Genomic DNA, 17,106 nt, shown 5'->3' on the forward strand with positions numbered 1-17,106 from the left:
CGTCGCCGCACTACTACTGCGTGTGCTCGCCCACGACGCACCGGGGCTCGTTCAGGTGCCGGTGGCACCGCAACGGCTTCGAGTGGGGGCGCCGGCGGGCGTTTGCGAACACGCCGGGGCGTGCTGAAACCGGACGGCCGGTGGTGCATGTGCGCATGACGGCACCTTGACGGTTCTCGGCCGGCGTCGGGCACGGTCAGCCAGGCTCAAGCTGTATATTGGTGTGTAGAAGACGCGCTTCTAGTTCTAGTTCACTGTGGATATGTAACTGTACAAACTGCATAGCTGTGAGAAGAAACGCAAACAAACATGTGAACATACATGACTTTATACAGCTCCCTAGATTTTGCCCAGAAAGTGACACGCTGGTCGTGAAACCCACAGTGAAGTATAGATCAATCATGCAACCGAATCTGATGCAGGAGCAGGATTCAGAATCGAATTCATCATTCGTATGCACTGGCCATTACACTACATACATGAAAAACAAGGCATGCTATTGCCGGCTGTCAGTCCATGGTGATCCTGCCCGGACCTCCCTTGAGTGAGCTGTACAGCGGCCTCGATCGTTTGAAGCCGAATATGTCTGTAATTCTGTACATTTTGGGCGGGTTGGCTTCGTTGATTGCCTTCTTGAACTCTACCAAATGGTTGCCGCCGAAGACTTGCACGCTTAGTGTCCTCCTTTGAGGCGCGTCCACTTTTATATACTGGTTGAAGTACTCGATGAATTCTTCTTTCTTGAGCTCTCTTAGCATAGCGACCTGTTACATTTGTTAGCAAAGCATCTTGGCAATTACTGGCACAACCTTCTCATTTCTGTTTCCTCTGAATATAAGGGAGTGACAATTAAAATTTTGTGAATATTTTCAACTATTACACTATTATCTGTTTACTAAAAGGCTACAGTCTGCTTGCTTTATACTAGATACAATTTCCTTTACACGCATTGTTGCTGAAAGGAGAACACTTACCTCAGACTCGACCCTATCAAACTTCAGAGTTCCTGCCTCAATCTCTCCCCAGTAGAAATGAGATTCCTCCCATAAGTTTTTAAACTTCTCCAGTTTAGAATCAATTAATGATTTCACATTTCTCTGAAACAATAACGCCCATATCAATGAATCAATCACAAAAGATTTAGTTCAGTGATATGAAGTAGTGTTATTTGGTTATGAGCATACCAATAGTTCAATATTACAGTAAAATAAAAAATGAGGATAAACTTAGAATATCATGTCGTATTTCTCATTTTTTAACCCATAGTTTCCCATCCTTTTGATCCAGCAAGTCCTGTGGTGAATGTGGCTTCGTTCAATCCAATGGCGGAGATGTTAAAAAGCGTTGCATGGTGTACTTACAAAAGGAACAGCAATTTTGCATTGCAAAGCACATGGTTTACTAGAAAAAATGATTAGCTGTGAATGAAAAAACAAAGGCACAAACCTTGAAATCCTTGTCGGAGAGTTCATAGATTTTGCTTTCAAACATCTTAAAGAACTCATCAACTCTAACATCGAGGTATGAAGGATCCTAGGCATCCAACAAAATATCAGCAGGAGTAACAACTACTGTAGGTTCTTAAAAAATAAAACAAAAGAAAATAAAACTACTCTGGGTTCACGTGTGTACCTTTACTGTGGACTGGATAACAACCTGGAGTGCCAGGACTCCATAGTCGGATCTGTAGAATGTGGCAATCATTGCAAGCTAAGATCTAATTGATATATTTCAAATGTCAACTAAATCTTCATGTTATTCCTAAAAGGAGAAATTGACAAGCAGTACGTGTAACAAAAACCTCAATCATATACCTCAGAGAAAGACTTGTTATATACCCAAGTTGTTCAACAGTTCGTAGCTGGTTGAAGGCTGGCTGTTTTGCTATTAGAGAGAACAGCTCAAGTTTGATATTCAAAATGGCGTCATCTTGATGCACCTGAAAATATAAAAGCTACTTAGTATCTTGGGATCCTTACAGTTAGTTTGAATGTTCCCTAGCAAGGTACATTCTGCTAGAAATGATAGATTCAATAGATGGGCTAACCCTAGAGGGTAGCAATATAGTCTTACATGGGCCTGGCACATGGGCCTAGCCATATACTCTAACACTCCCCCGCAGTCTGAACTTCCGTCGCAGCGGAGTTCACAGACTGGACTCAAAAGAAAGACGTGCATTACACAGATGTACATTACACCATAAGATCCCCCCACAGCCGCAACTAGTCACTACGGATGTTGAGGCTGGAGCGAAACTCGGCAAAGGTCGAGGACGGAAGGCCCTTGGTGAATATATCAACAAATTGGGAGGTGGTCGGGACGTGGAGGATCCGAACAGCACCGGCGGCGACATAATCGCGGACGAAGTGTAGATCAATATCTACATGCTTGGTCCGCTGGTGCTGCCCTGGGTTGGTGGAGAGGTAGACCGCGCTGAAGTTGTCGCAGTAGACCAAGGTGCTCCTGGAGAGTGGACTGTGAAGTTCGGCGAGGAGCTGCCGGAGCCAGGCAGCCTCCGCCACGCCGTTGGCCACGACACGGTACTCCGCCTCGGCGCTCGAGCGGGAGACTACCGGCTGGCGCTTCGACGACCAGGACACCAGGTTGCCGCCTAAGAAGACGGCGTAGCCGGAGGTGGAGCACCGAGTGTCTGGGCACCCTGCCCAGTCAGCGTCGGTGTAGACGACCAGGTCGAAGGAGGTAGACCGGTGAATAAGCAGTCCGTAGTCGACGGTGCCCCGGAGGTAGCGGAGGAGGCGCTTGAGAGCCACGAGGTGGGGCTCCCGGGGGTCGTGCATATGGAGACAGACTTGCTGCACAGCGTAGGAGATGTCCGGCCTGGTGAAGGTGAGGTACTGGAGGGCACCAGCAAGACTCCTGTACCCGGTGGGGTCCTCGACTGGGTCACCCTGGGCCTCACAGAGCCTCGCCCGCGTGTCGACTGGGGTAGAGCAGGGCTTACAGTCAATCATCTTGGCTCGCTCCAGAATGTCAAGAGTGTACTGTCGCTGGTGAAGTAGGAGTCCGGAGGGACGAGCCTCAGCAGTGACTCCCAGGAAATGGTGAAGCACGCCCAGATCCTTGACCGGAAACTCCCGCTGAAGCGCGTCGACAAGGCGGCGAAGAAGTGACTGACTGGAGGCGGTGAGTACAATGTCATCCACGTAGAGAAGCAAGTAGGCAGTCTTGGCTCCATGATGGTGGACGAACAGAGACGTGTCTGACTTTGCCTCCACGAAGCCCAGGGTCACCAGGAACGTAGCTAGTCTGGAGTGCCACGCCCGGGGGGGCTGCTTGAGGCCGTAGAGGGACCTGTTGAGCCGGCAGACCATGTCAGGGTGTGAGGAGTCCACGAACCCTGCCGGCTGACAACAGTAGACGGTCTCGGTAAGGGTGCCATGCAGGAAGGCGTTCTTGACGTCGAGCTGGTGAACTGGCCAGGAGCGAGCAAGGGCCAGTGAGAGCACCGTACGGACGGTGGCCGGCTTCACAACCGGGCTGAAGGTCTCATCGTAGTCAACTCCGGGGCGCTGAGTGAAGCCCCGAAGGACCCAACGAGCCTTGTACCGCTCCAGGGTACCATCGGCCCGCCGCTTGTGCGTCCAGATCCACTTGCCGGTGACGACGTTAGTGCCGGGCGGACGGGGCACGAGATCCCACGTCTGGTTGGCGACGAGCGCCGCGTACTCCTCCTCCATCGCCCGACGCCAGTGGGGGTCCAGCAGGGCGGCGCAGACGGAGGTGGGTACCGAAGAAACTTGCAAGTCGCCGGTCGTGGCAGCCAGGACCCGGGGCGACAGGGTACCAGCCGCGTGTCGCGTCACCATCGGGTGGACGTGCCGCGGGTCGCGGTGAAGGAGCGGTGGGTGGTACACCGGCGTTTCGACACGCGCCGCGGGTGGCCGTGGCGGAGGTGTAGGTGTCCCTGGCGGGGACTGGGCCACCGGCGTGGCCGCCAGAGGAGAAGGCACCGGTGGGGACGGTGGCGGTGGCGGCGGTGGTGGATGTGCGAACCCCGGCGGCGGCAGTCGGCGCTGGTAGACCCGCACCGACTAGGCGAAGCGAGCCGGAGGGGTTGGTACCGGCGCCCCCGTAGGCAGTGCAGTCCCACCACCCCCGCTCGACCCGGGGCCGATCGGAGACGGGGCTCCGCGGGGAGGCGACACCACAGGACCCAGGCAAGGCACCGTGCCGGGAGTAGGACCGACAGGTGGTGAGCGAGTACCTGCAGAGAGAGAAAGTATAGGTGGCGCGACCACCGCGTCAGTCGGAAAAAGAGTGAAGAGGTCAAGGGCAGGATCGGAGGAGGGTGGTGTGGTGGGGGAGGAGTAGGGAAAGGCGGACTCATCAAACACCACATGGCGAGAGATGAGGACCCGGCGAGAGGAGAGGTCAAAGCAGCGGTAGCCCTTGTGGTCCAGGGAGTACCCGAGAAACACAAAGAGGGTGGAACGAGGTGCTAGCTTGTGAGGAGCAGTGGCAGCGGTGTTCGGGTAGCAGGCACACCCGAAGACACGCAGGTGGTCATAGTGCGGAGGGGAACCGAAGAGTGCCTGGTGAGGAGTGGGGGCCGAGCACGTAGTGGAAGGGAGACGGTTGAGGAGGTAGGTAGAAGTGTGGAGGGCCTCGGCCCAGAAACGGGCCGGGAGGTGTGCCTGGAGAAGAAGAGTGCGGATGGTGTCGTTGGTCGTGCTGATCATGCGCTCAGCCTTGCCGTTCTGGGAGGAGGTATACGGGCAAGACATCCGCAACTGCATCCCGTGGGAGAGAAAGAAGTCGTGGGAGGTGGAGTTATCGAACTCCCGACCATTGTCACACTGAACGGCTTAAATGGTGAGGTCGAACTGAGTGGACACCCAGGCGAAGAAGTGGCGGAGTGCGGGAAAAGTCTCAGACTTGGCACGCAAAGGAAAAGTGCACACATAATGAGAAAAATCATCAAGTACCACAAGATAGTATTTGTAGCCTGACATATTGGTAATAGGTGACGTCCACAAATCGCAGTGTACAAGATCAAAGGCATGAGTAGCATGCGAGGAAGAAGAAGAAAAAGGAAGACGAACATGGTGGCCTAACTGGCACGCATGACAAAGATGTTCATCATGTGATCTAGTACATGGGATAGTGGCACTACGAGTAAGCTGCATCAAGACATCACGTCCGGGGTGACCAAGGTGACGATGCCAGGTGGTAGAAGACGTTGTGGCAGCAAAAGCAGCAACTTTGGCAGGTGACGAAGACGAATAAGATGTAGCGTGCGGAAGCCGAAGGGTGTAGAGGGGGCCGGTGCTGTCACATCTGAGGAGGGGCGCCGAGTTGCCGAGTCCTTCACAGTAAGACTAGAGGAGTCAAACTCGACAGAACAAGAATTATCAGCAGTAAAACGACGAATAGAAAGAAGATTGTGGACCAAAGAAGGAGCAACAAGAACATCGGGAATACGAAAAGAGCCGGGAGGGCCGGCGGCACCCACAGATGTGACAGGAAGACACGTGCCATTCGCCACCATGATGGACGAAGGAAGAGAGGAAGGAGGGCGAACAAAGGTGAGTATACCAGGGTCAGAAGTGATGTGGTAGGTAGCACCGGTGTCCGCGATCCACTCGGGACCCATCGGCGGAGTCAGAGTGGGAGTCTGGAAGGCAGCCAGGGCGGCCGCGTCCCAACGAACCAGCCCTGACGGAGGAGGGGTCGGCGGCGTGGGCCACGACGAAGTGGCAGGCGATGGAGTCCAGGGCGACGGAGAGGGGAGGGCGAACCCCGGCTGCGCACCAGCGAACATGGCCGCCGGGGGACGAACCGCAGAACCTGGCCCCTGGAATGGCCACATGGAGATGCGCCCGGACCACGGGTGGTGGAAAGTGGGCCAAGGCACACCCTGCTGGGGTCCCGGGGCTGGTGCGTTGCCACGGGCACCGCCGCCGGAACCACCAGTACCACCGCCACCGCCGCCACCACGGCGGCGACGACCACCCCCCCACCTCCGCCACCACAACCCTCGCCGCCCATGCTCGGCCCGGGAGGACGATGGCCAAGGGCAGACTGTGGCGGAGTAGAAGGACGGGTCGGCGTGAAAGTCGCCAGTGCTGTCGAGGAGGACGAGGACCTCGGGCCGGAGATCGATGCAGCCTGAGCACCCAGAGTGATCTCCTCCAGGGCGAGGTCGTCGCGGACCTGGAGGAAAGTAGGGAAGGGGCGCTGGCGCAGGATCAACGACCGGAGGTGAGTGTAGCGATCGCTGAGGCCACGGAGGACGTTGAGGACTAGGTTGCGGTCCTCCACGGGGCAGCCCAGATCGCCAAGGGAGTCCGCCAGGGCCTTCATCTTGCGGCAGTACTCACTGACGTTGAGGTCCCCCTGGACGAAGGTGCGGAAGGCTGCGTGTCAGCGACCTTCCCGGTCTAGCCCACTCAACGCTACACCTTTGGGCATTTCCCGGCGCTCGTGGGCTAACACAAGCGAGCCCCTTCACTCGCTCTCAAAACCCGGGCTGTGAGAGGAGGGGAAATCTCACTTATAAGCTCACCACGGCCCCCTCCGGCTAGCGAGGTGGTACTAAAGCCGGGCGCTAACGGCTAGGCTCCTGACACTGCGTCAAGACGGAGAGCCCGAGCCTCGGCGTTGCCCAGGAACTGGCTCTCAATGGCAAGCCAAACAGCCCGAGCGTGAGGGAGGTTCCGGAGGAGGCTGTGGAGGTCACCGGAGATCGTCCCCACGATCCAGGTGAGCACGATGCTGTCGAGGCGCACCCACGCGGCAGTCGGCGCCACGCCGGTGGGGGCGCAGAGGACGTGGTCATCCAGAGCGTAGCGGCGAAGGGTGAGGAGGAGTAAGTCTCGCCAGTGTGCGTAGGACGGCGACTCTGGCTCCAGGACGACAGGAACCATGAGGCGAATGTTCTGGACACTCCCAGCCTGGAGGTGGAGCTGAGCCACAAGCGGGTCATGCCAAAGCACCGTGGGGATGGTGCGGGGCCCGGTTCCGACGGTCGGTGCGGGCGGGACGCCGTAAACGCCGCCGACGGTGTCAAAGGAGGTGGCCCCGCCGTCGTGGGCTGCAGGCGAGGCGAGGAGCTGTTCCGCCGTAGAAATCTGAGCAGCAATAGCGTCGCCGGCCTCGCGCTCGCGCTCCACACGAGGGCCGCTTCCCGCAGACGGGCCTGCCGTGCCGCGTGTTCCGCATGGGCAGCAGTGAGGGCGGCGACGGTGTATCCCTGGTGGGCGACCGGTGGAGGCGGCGGATGAACGACCGGAGGTGGATCGACGACAAGCGACGGGGGAATTGGCGGAGGAGGGTCCGCCGGACTGGCAACCCCCGCGGGAACCACATCCGCCACAGCAGCAAGGGCCGTGGCGGTGCCCGCAGCGGCGAGGAGGATCCCACTGGCGTCGCAGGGCCCCGCCCCCCACGCAGGCAACCCCCAAGCCCCTGTAACAGAACCCCCGGCAGTGGCGTGCCTGCCAGGGGAGGCGGCCCGGAGGGGAGGGAAGACGGAGGGTGAGAGTGGCCGCTGCTCGCCAGCCATGGGAGAAGGCGGGCTGCGGTCGCGGCGACTCGCCCACAGGGCACACAGACAGAGACGCGCGTGCAGGGCACGGCCGGCGGGGGAAAAGAGGGCTCGGCCGCCGGGGGGAAGGCGGCGCGCCCGCTGTAGGTGCAGCACGTAGACGACGGCGCGCACACGCGGACTGGGAGGAGGTGCGGCGCGCGGAGGAGGCGCGCAGAGGAGGTCGCGCGACGGCGCGAGGGAGGGAACGGTGGCGCGGCCGCGTGAGGGGAGATGGGCGCAGCACGGCGCGCCCGCTGGAGGCGCGTCCCGCCTGCAACACGAGGACGACAGCGTGGCGCAGGCGCGCACGGACGGTGGCGCGGCGCGCGGACGCGGAGGAGGTGCGCGCGGCGCGGGGACCGAGAGGAGGCGCGGCGCGCAGCAGGGCCGCGGGCAAGGGGCGGCGGCGCCTGCAGGGAGGAGGGAAGGGGGCGGCGACGCCTGCAGGGAGGAGGGAAGGGGGCGGCGGCGCCTGTAGGGAGGAGGAAACCCTAGCTCGATGATACCATGCTAGAAATGATAGATTCAATAGATGGGCTAACCCTAGAGGGTAGCAATATAGTCTTACATGGGCCTGGCACATGGGCCTAGCCATATACTCTAACACATTCCATATACAATCAGAAAATCAGATAGACTGAACCAGTGACGGTGTTTAATTCTTATATTGGCTACGGTTCAGAGAAGACTCCTTTAAGTCACTCTGACTTATAATAAATTCTTGTTGTGTTCGGGTATTTGGTATTAGTTTCTATTGTTAGAGTCCCTAAACCCTAAATCAGGGTAGGCATGTGTATATTACAAGAGTATGGGTTGGGCCAAAGCCCAACTACACAGATACAGATACAGTAATCCAACACCCTCCCGGAGTCGTAACTCTAGCCTGTACAAATTTAGATTGAACCAAAACTCTGAGAACATTGTGGATGGAAGTCCCTTGGTGAAGATGTCGGTGAACTGCGAAGTGGTCGGAACACGGATGATGAGGACATCGCCAACGGCGACACGCTCGCAGACAAAGTGAAGGTCGATCTCCACGTACTTCGTGCGTTGGTGCTGCATGAGATTGGTAGAGAGGTAGACCATGCTGATGTTGTTGTAGTATATGAGGGAGGCGCGCGTGAGAGGGCTATTAAGCTCCTAGAGCAGCCGATGGATCCAGGAAGCCTTGGCCACGCTATTGGTCACAACGTGATACTCGGCCTCAACGTTGGAGCGGGAGACGATGGGATGTCGCTTCAAGGACCAGAAGACGAGGTTGGCGCCCAATAACATGGCGTAGCCGAAGGCGAACTGACACGTATCGGGGCAGTCGACCCAATCAATGTCGGCGTAGACAACGAACATGGAAGACAGAGAGGACCAAAGAAGATCGTAGTCGAGTCTGCCGCAGAGATAGCGAAGAATCTGCTTCGTAGCAGTGAGGTGGGGCTCCCGCGAGGTGTACATGTGAAGGCACACCTGCTGGACCGCGTAGGCGATGCCAGGTTGGTGAAGGTTAGGTGTGGTACAAGGCACCAAGTCACCAACCCAGTCGGTGGGAGTAGCAGGAGTAGGATGCGGTGACATGAGGTACAATGAAGGAGCCAGGGGAGCAACCCCACAGAGCCTCTGAGATGGGCGTTGAGGTCGCCAGTAGCGAGCAGGCTAACGGTGAGCATGGACGGTGGTGACGGCAAGGCCTCGATCGTCATGGAGACAATCTCGGCACCACGGAACACAAACAACCCTGGAGCGTGGTGGTCCTTCTGAGGGTGGACGAGGACTGAAGGATGGTAGAACTTGACGCAGTCCCGGAGAACCGGGTTCATGTCCCGATCAAATGCCACAAACATGCCTCGGAGCAACTGGTTGTCGTGAAGCGAGACACACAAACACGATAGGGAGGCATGGTGAAGGACGGGCGTCCAGGGAGCAGGCACGAGGAGGTGGCGTGAGGAGTGTTGAATCCGCGGCGAGCTCGATGATGACGGCGCGAGAGAGCAGGTCTCCACGAGGGAGGCATCAGAGGAGACCGAGGGTGCGGTGTCGGCCGAGGTTGTTGGGAGAGGCGTCTGAGCATGGCCCAGGTGCCTGAAATGTGGGTAGCAGCGCCGAATAAGGTAGAGGTTGTTCTAGCGAAGATGCGGGCGTTTCGGCAAATAAGTATGGCGCGGACGAGAAGGTGGATCCGAAGCCGAAAGCAGAAGAGGGTGTGGCAACAGACAAGGCCCCGAACAGAGAGGACTTAAAAGTGGGAGCAGAGAAAGCGCAGTGGCCGGATCACCGTGCAAGAGAGCAGGTTGTGCGATAGTGGGGCGGGGTCAGGAGAAGCGAGCGCCAGCCCTATGACAGCGACCGGGGTATTGTGCTGCTGGCGTGGTCGCAGCAGCAGGTACCCCTATTAGAATTTGGCCTATTTAGCCCACTTGTGGGTGGCCCAATTCAAATAAAAGAGACAGGATGGTGTGAGGGGTGGCATGAGGCGCTTTAGTCCCCTATTGCTTATCCAGGTAAGAGATAACCAATTTATATGTGAGAGTGCACTGCTCTACACATGTGATACACGAAAGGCTATAGAGTCTGCTATGAACTGACCACACACGCGCGCGCTCACGAAATTTTTCTCGAACATGCAGGAGAGTTGCGTATCATTGCATTAAAAGATAGAAGGAGAACAATACAAGGGCCCAATAGCCCTACAGAAAAAAGACAACACTAAAAAACTAACGCGCGACTTGTGACGATGCGCGATCGCGTCGTGACGTGTTCTAAACAACAATTTATTTCTTGCCTTTTGTTTACTTGGTTATAGAATACCACAGCTAGACTGCCATGTCAACCGAGAGTAATGGACGCGCACGTTACGTGCGAGATCTCGGAGCGGTTGCACGTAGAGATGTTCCAGGGGGCGGTTCCTGGAATTTAGCAAATCAAATCATTATCTAGTTGAGGCCGATCCTCTATAACATGCTAGGCAACACCTGTTATGGTCGTCATCCAATATGCCAAACAGTTCTTTGGTGGTAGTTTCTTTGGAGTTGAAATGGACTCCTTTCTTTACTGTTGTTTTTGGCCAACGTAAGGTGGTCTTTCTTGTACTGGTCTATTTTGGACCCTTGCTTATCTTTCTTAATATAATGATTCGCACCTCTCTTGCGCGTTCGAGAAAAAAAGTCCCCATGGCTAAGTTTTCTTGTTTTTCTAGATTAGTATTCTAAAATATTGCAGATTAGTTTGTTAAGTAGATGGATACGTGTGGGTTATATACAGCTTATATAAAGGCCCTTAGATGATGAATAAAGATTCAAGCAGACAATTATCTTGTCAAATTTTCCCTAAAATGTGTATTGTTGATCACGCGTGAATAGTACCGCGCCCCTTCCAGATCCCTGCCTTCCTCCAAACCTAACCCCCTAAGATGAGGGTGCCCAAGTGTCGGGGTCCTGGTTCCCGTCCTCCTATAGAATACAACTACGATCTCAGGAACACAAGCTCCAACAGCACCAGCCAGGCAGCTTCATCCAGCCCCACCTGGGAGAGCTGCCTGCACCAGACAGGTTCAGTTCACAAAGCAACAGGCCCTTACTGCACAGAAGGACATAAGACATCTATACCTGAATATATTGGATAACTGATGAATTCTCATTCTTCTGGTTTAATCCCTCAGTTTGGTAGTAGCATTTCAAGTCATTTTCAAGCATGATGACCCTTTTAATCAGATATTCTGATGGAGACATGGATTTGAACAAAGAATTGGGCGTAGTAAATATAGTGTTTTCGATTTCTTCTACGATAGATTTTGCTTCACTTGGTTCAATGTTCCCTACAAGGAGAATTGTAAACATGTACTTAGAAATATTTTTCCACTCAAGGCTCATATAAATAAATTAACACTATGATTGGTACAAATGCCAAACCTTGAACATAACATTCCAAAAATGTTTTTGACAGTAGGTGTGGTACGAACTTTGCAAAATAATCTGATTCAAGCTTAGAAAGAGCTTCAAGTTTCTCAGCTACAGGCCATTTTTTATCTCCCAATATCAAAGAGACATAGTATGACGCTTGAGAATAAGGTTGTCGGAAATTGAAATTCTGGTAGTCCTTGACAGAAGTTTCCTGAGATTTAAGATATTGGTCAGTAATTACTCATAAGAAATAATGAAAATCGATAGCATCACAGCCTTTTTCAAAACATGCATATTGCTCTATTTCATCATAATCATGGGCCACTTGCTATGCATGAATGCATACAACACTGCACCATCACAATACAGTTAAACTTTTTTCTCGAACGACACAGGAGAGCTGCATGCCATTTCATTAAAATAGAAGATAAAACATCGGGGAGGACCAAGTGGTCCACCCCTAGTACGGAACAAACTATAGAAATATCCTGAAAAAACAAAAACAGAGCAAGACCCCAAGCACCTAACCGGCTAGTATCATATGTTGTTTTTACTAGACCTATTTAAACCTTGAAACTAGACAAAGGTGCGCGATAGCACCAGGCCCCCCAAATTAAGGACCCCAATCACTAATTAGTCACTAAGTCCAGTTACGTCAAGCCTAAATATGCTCCAAAGTATGGATTAGGTTCCACATACGACCAAAGCCCACATTGTTACTACTCTGGACAATGTGTAATATCTTTATGGCTTTTTACCTCCTAGACATGGATGCTTAAGGCTTCAATTCTATTGACCTCATGTCAATAAATTCACGTCAAGGTTTGATCACATTCAAAATTTACACCCTTTATTGGTTACCCTAAACTTCACCTTGTTCTCAATTTAGCTTTGTTCTATTTGTGAAACATGAAACAAAGAGGTCCATTACTTTTCCACATTTTGTAGAGTTAGAAACTACTTCCTCCGTTTCAAATTATAAGACGTTTTGGCATTTCTAGATACACAGGTTTTGTTATGCACTTAGATATATATTATGTCTAGATACATAGCAAAACTAATGTATATACAAAAGTCAAAATGTCATATAATTTTTTTTCTCGAACGCGCAGGAGAGTTGCGCATCATAAAATTAAGAGGAGAAAAGTCCAGAAAAGGACCGAAGTACAAGCCCAAAAAGAGCTGAAAACAAAAGGAAAAGAAACAAAGAAGAAGAAAACCTGCCTTGCAACAAAGCTAAATCATGCAGGCCTCAAAACAAAATGAAAATAAAAAGACCAAAACTAATTTGACTCAGCTGCCCACAGAGCTTCAGCCAGCCCAAGATTACTAAGGTGCTTAGCCCCAGCCATAACCCAGGAACTAACTCATTTAGGAAACATTGCTGCACCATGGGAATAGAAGGAGCCTCCGCCTAAAAAACAACCCCATTTCTCTGCAACCAAAGGCACCAGGCTCTAAGGATGATAGCACAATTAAAACCTTTCCTTTTTCCCTTGGTGATTTTGCCACTAACATCCCGCCACCAATCAACGAAGGATGGGGCATCGGGACTTGGTGTCAGGTGCCCCAAGCCAAAGGGGGAGAAGATATTGAACCAAAATTGACGAGCAAAAACACAAGAGGTTAAGATGTGTTACACTGTTTCATGGACTTGGTCACATAAGGGGCAAGCAACTGGGTGAGGTAGACCTATCGATTGTAGCCTATCAGTAGTCCAACATTTTTCCCTAATAGCCAACCATAAGAAAAACTTGCATTTGGGGGGGGGGGGGGCAAGTCTTCCACAACCTCTCCAAGGTTCAAAGGTAATGGCACCCGTGAAGAGGGCTTTATAATAGGATTTAGAAGAGTAGAGACCTGAGGCCTCATGCCTCCAGGAATGACGATCTTCCTCAACCTTCAAAACAACCTCATTGACCACGTTCCACAGAAGGAGGTGCTGTTGTAACCCAACAAAGGAAAGATGTGATTTAATATCTCGCACCCAGGAACTGTTTTGAAGAGCTTGAGCCACCGTCCTAGAACCCACAATTTTCTTATTAACCTTCTGAAAAACATCTAGAGCAACCTCAGAAACAGCACACCCCTCCAACCAGCGATCTTACCAAAACAGGGTGTTTGCACCATTTCCGACAGACAAAACTACCGAGATGGCAAAGAACTTCCTGACCTGCGGGTGAATGGGAAGGTCCAGGTCCCTCCAAGGCCTGCTGGCATCAGTCTTCTGCAGCCAAAGCCACCTTGCCTGCAGTGCTAATCCCTGAAAATGCAGATTTGGGATACCCAGCCCTCCTAGGAAAAGGGGCCTAGTAACAATGTCCCAAGACACCAGACAACTGCCACCATTTACTTCCTTTCTCCCCTTCTAACCCTGTCAATCGCCTTGATCACCCATTTCGGTACACTCATGGCGATAAGGAGGTAAATAGGAATGGCGGAGAGCACAAAACAAACCAAAGCAGTTTTGCCCGCCAAGTTAAGAAGGGAGCCTTCCAGGAAGGTAAACGATCAGCTACCTTCTAAACCCAAACCATTAGAGTACCCTTCGATAGCTTCTTGTTGGATATGGGTAGCCCTAAGTAGGTGCATGGAAAGGTTGTTGAAGGGCACTGCAGTAAGGAACCACTTTCCTGAACCGCCTGATCATTACAAGCAATAGGGATAAAACAACTCTTTTGCATGTTGGCAACCAACCCCGAGGCCTCCCCAAAACAGTCAAGAATAACCTTAGTACACCTCAATTCAAGATCCTGTGGCTTAATAAATAAAACCACATCATCAGCGTATACTGAAATCCTTGACTTGATTCTATCATTGTCAAGACTCTGCAGCATCCCGCACCGCTCAGCTTCTTTAAAAGACTGCTAAGCACATCCATAATTATGATAAACAGCATAGGGGACTGGGGGTCACCTTGTCTCAGGCCCCGCATATGCCTAATATGATCTCCCGGAGTACCATTCAGCAAAACCCGAGTGGAAGAGGTGGAAAGCAGATTGGAAATCAAGTTACACCACCTCGGACCAAAACCCAGATGAACTAAGACATCTAACAGAAAGGCCCAAGAGATCAAATCAAAGGCCTTCGTAACATCCAGCTTGAGAAACAGACTAGCAACCTTTTTCTTGTGAAGATGTTTGATCGTATGATGCACCATCAAGTAGTTATCATGGATTGATCTCCCCTTAACAAAAGCACTCTGATTTACTTCCACTAACTTATGGAGCAAAGGGGCAAGACGATTAGCCATGATCTTAGTAACTAACTTTGCAAAACTGTGAATAAGGCTAATAGGCCTAAAATCCCCTGGTGATACTGCTTCGACTTTCTTGGGAATTAGGGTAAGATATGCTGAATTAAAACCCCCCAACTTTCTAGCATTTCCTTGGTGCAGGGAGATTAGAGAAGCCACCAGGTCCGCTTTGATAACCTGCCAGCAAGACTTATAAAACCTTCCAATGTAACCATTGGGCCCCGGTGTTTTGTCAAGCGGGAGACAAGCAATGGTCGATTGCACCTCCGCTTCTGTGATCGGAAGATCAAGACTACTCAAATCAATGTCCCTCTTATGGCAGGCCTCCAAATCAACTGTGAGTTCCCTCGGTTTGGCTATCCCCAAAAGATTTGAATAGAAATCAAACAACACCTCTTGCTTCTGCTCATGAGAGGTAGCCACATGATCCCCAACCAAGAGCTTGGAAATGAAATTCTTCTTTTTACGATAACGAGCTTGCATATGAAAAAAAGACGTATTAGCATCCCCCTCCCTTAAGTATCTAATACGGGAACGGAGGCGTGCAACAGTTCTCTCCAGAGAAGCAAGAGCTAAACAATGACGTATCAGACTTCTTTTCAGCCACAACTCCCCTGTCGTCAACAGCCTCAAGTCCTGCGCTATCTCAAGTTTATGCAAGATTTCTCTAGCGAAAGCCAGCTGCTCTTTGACATTGCCAACATTCTTATGTCCCCAAGATTGCAAGGTCTTAGCAGGCCTTCTAAATTTCAGGGACACCCTCTCTAATGGGCAAAAGGCCTGGGCCGGCAGCTCCCAAGAACTTGCCACCATCTCTAAGAACCCAGGAAATTTAGTCCAGAAGCTCTCAAAATGGAACCTTTTCTTCCCTTTCACATCTTCCATAAGATTCAGAGAGAGAGAGAGAGAGAGAGAGAGAGAGCAGTGATCAGAGAGCTCAGAAGCATTACTATGAAGAATACAATCTGGGTATAAATCTTCCCAGCTGGCTTGTACAGAACATATAGTCTAATTTAACTAAGGCCTTGTTCGTTTGTGCCGGATTGGTGGGTCGGAACGATTTCTAACCAGATTGCTTCTCTAATTTATATAAACTTTGATTAGCTGGAACGATTCCGGGTACAATCCGACACAACGAACAAGGCCTAAAGTGGGTGCTTCCCTCTCATTTGACAAGGTATATTTCCGGCCCACAAGTGGTATATCCTTCAGCTCAACCTCGTTGACAAACCTCCTGAATCTGCCCAACAAGGCTCTGTTAATGTTGTTGTTATTCTTGTCTTCAGAACTGTATATCTGGTTAAAGTCCCCAGCAACCAGCCAAGGTCCACCACATGTGTCTCTAACACCTCTCAACTCCTCCAAGAAAACCCCCTTAGGGCTTGTTCGGTTATTTTCAATCCATATGGATCGGAGGGGATTGATACGGATTGGAAGAGATTTTGGCTTACTAGGGATTGAAACCCCCTCAATCCCCCTCAATCCATATGGATTGGGGTAGAACAGAACAAACCCTTAGGCTTAGTTTGGATACTTTAGGATTAGAGTGTTTTGGAGGGATTGGAGAGGGTATAAATCCCCAATAGATCAAATACTCTCTCAATACGTCTCAATCCACTCCAATCCACCTCATTACTAGAGTATCCAAACTAGGCCTTAAGGTTGTCTTGATGAGGCCCATAAACCCCAGTGAACCACCATTTGGGTCCATCCTCCTCGTGGAACTGAACTGAGACAGAAAAATCTTTCACAAAACTGCACGAAGAGGCAAACATTCTGTCTCTCCAGGCCACTAAGTTGCTGAAACCAGCACCCAGGATGAACAACACATCATAAACAGATACAGAACTCAATTTTATTTCTTGCAGACAAACGATAGAAGGCTTAAGACTAAGCACAAGAGACTTGACACAATCCCTCTTGGACCTATCATTCAAGCCCATAACATTCCAAACTAAGAAATTGAGAGAAACCATTGATAAGATACAATGGAGCAAAAATGACCTGACAGAACAGCAATCAATCCATTGCCTGGAGCTCGCAGGGCACATCCCATCCAGAGCGCTCTCCCATCCAAAGAGGGCAGCCAAAGCAGCCACATGCTCCCTGGAGAGCGGAACTTCGAAGAGCTTAGCATATTTGGTAGCATCCTGGAGGGATATAGAATCCTGATCATCACATAAACCCAGCTGTCTACACACCTTAGCAGCCACAGCATTGCCTAGATCCGGTGGTAGCTTAGCAACCCTTCTGCTCCTGCGTGGCTTGAAATCAGCAGACACAACTTTCTTTCTCCTCTTCTGCGGTTGAGGAGCAGCCAATAGAGCCGTAGTTCTCCTAGTGATGGTCTGTTTGAAGGAGTCCAGAAGGGATTCTGTCTGATCCACAGCATCCGAGACCCCAAGAGAATC

General features: G+C 51.7%; 1 protein-coding gene across 6 annotated transcripts in view; it reads right to left on the reverse strand.

The window, feature by feature from the left end:
* Nucleotides 1-218: 218 nt before the first annotated feature.
* The window catches only part of LOC103651144 (insulin-degrading enzyme-like 1, peroxisomal), a 60,577-nt gene continuing 43,689 nt past the window's right edge, over nt 219-17,106 (reverse strand). For 5 of the 6 annotated variants that reach the window (XM_008676744.4, XM_020550445.3, XM_008676742.4 and 2 more), the window contains 7 exons: nt 11,449-11,650; nt 11,146-11,354; nt 1,815-1,939; nt 1,633-1,684; nt 1,447-1,533; nt 975-1,097; nt 219-764 (listed from right to left, as the gene is read on the reverse strand). In XM_008676744.4, the coding sequence (XP_008674966.1) occupies nt 510-764; nt 975-1,097; nt 1,447-1,533; nt 1,633-1,684; nt 1,815-1,939; nt 11,146-11,354; nt 11,449-11,650 (1,053 nt within the window). In that variant the 3' untranslated portion in view covers nt 219-509. Of the gene's footprint in view, nt 765-974; nt 1,098-1,446; nt 1,534-1,632; nt 1,718-1,814; nt 1,940-11,145; nt 11,355-11,448; nt 11,651-17,106 lie in introns of all 6 variants that reach the window. The other variant, XR_004857338.1, reaches the window with a different exon arrangement.

This window comes from Zea mays, chromosome 3 (genome assembly GCF_902167145.1).
Source record: "Zea mays cultivar B73 chromosome 3, Zm-B73-REFERENCE-NAM-5.0, whole genome shotgun sequence".
In the NCBI taxonomy this organism is placed as follows: domain Eukaryota; kingdom Viridiplantae; phylum Streptophyta; class Magnoliopsida; order Poales; family Poaceae; genus Zea; species Zea mays.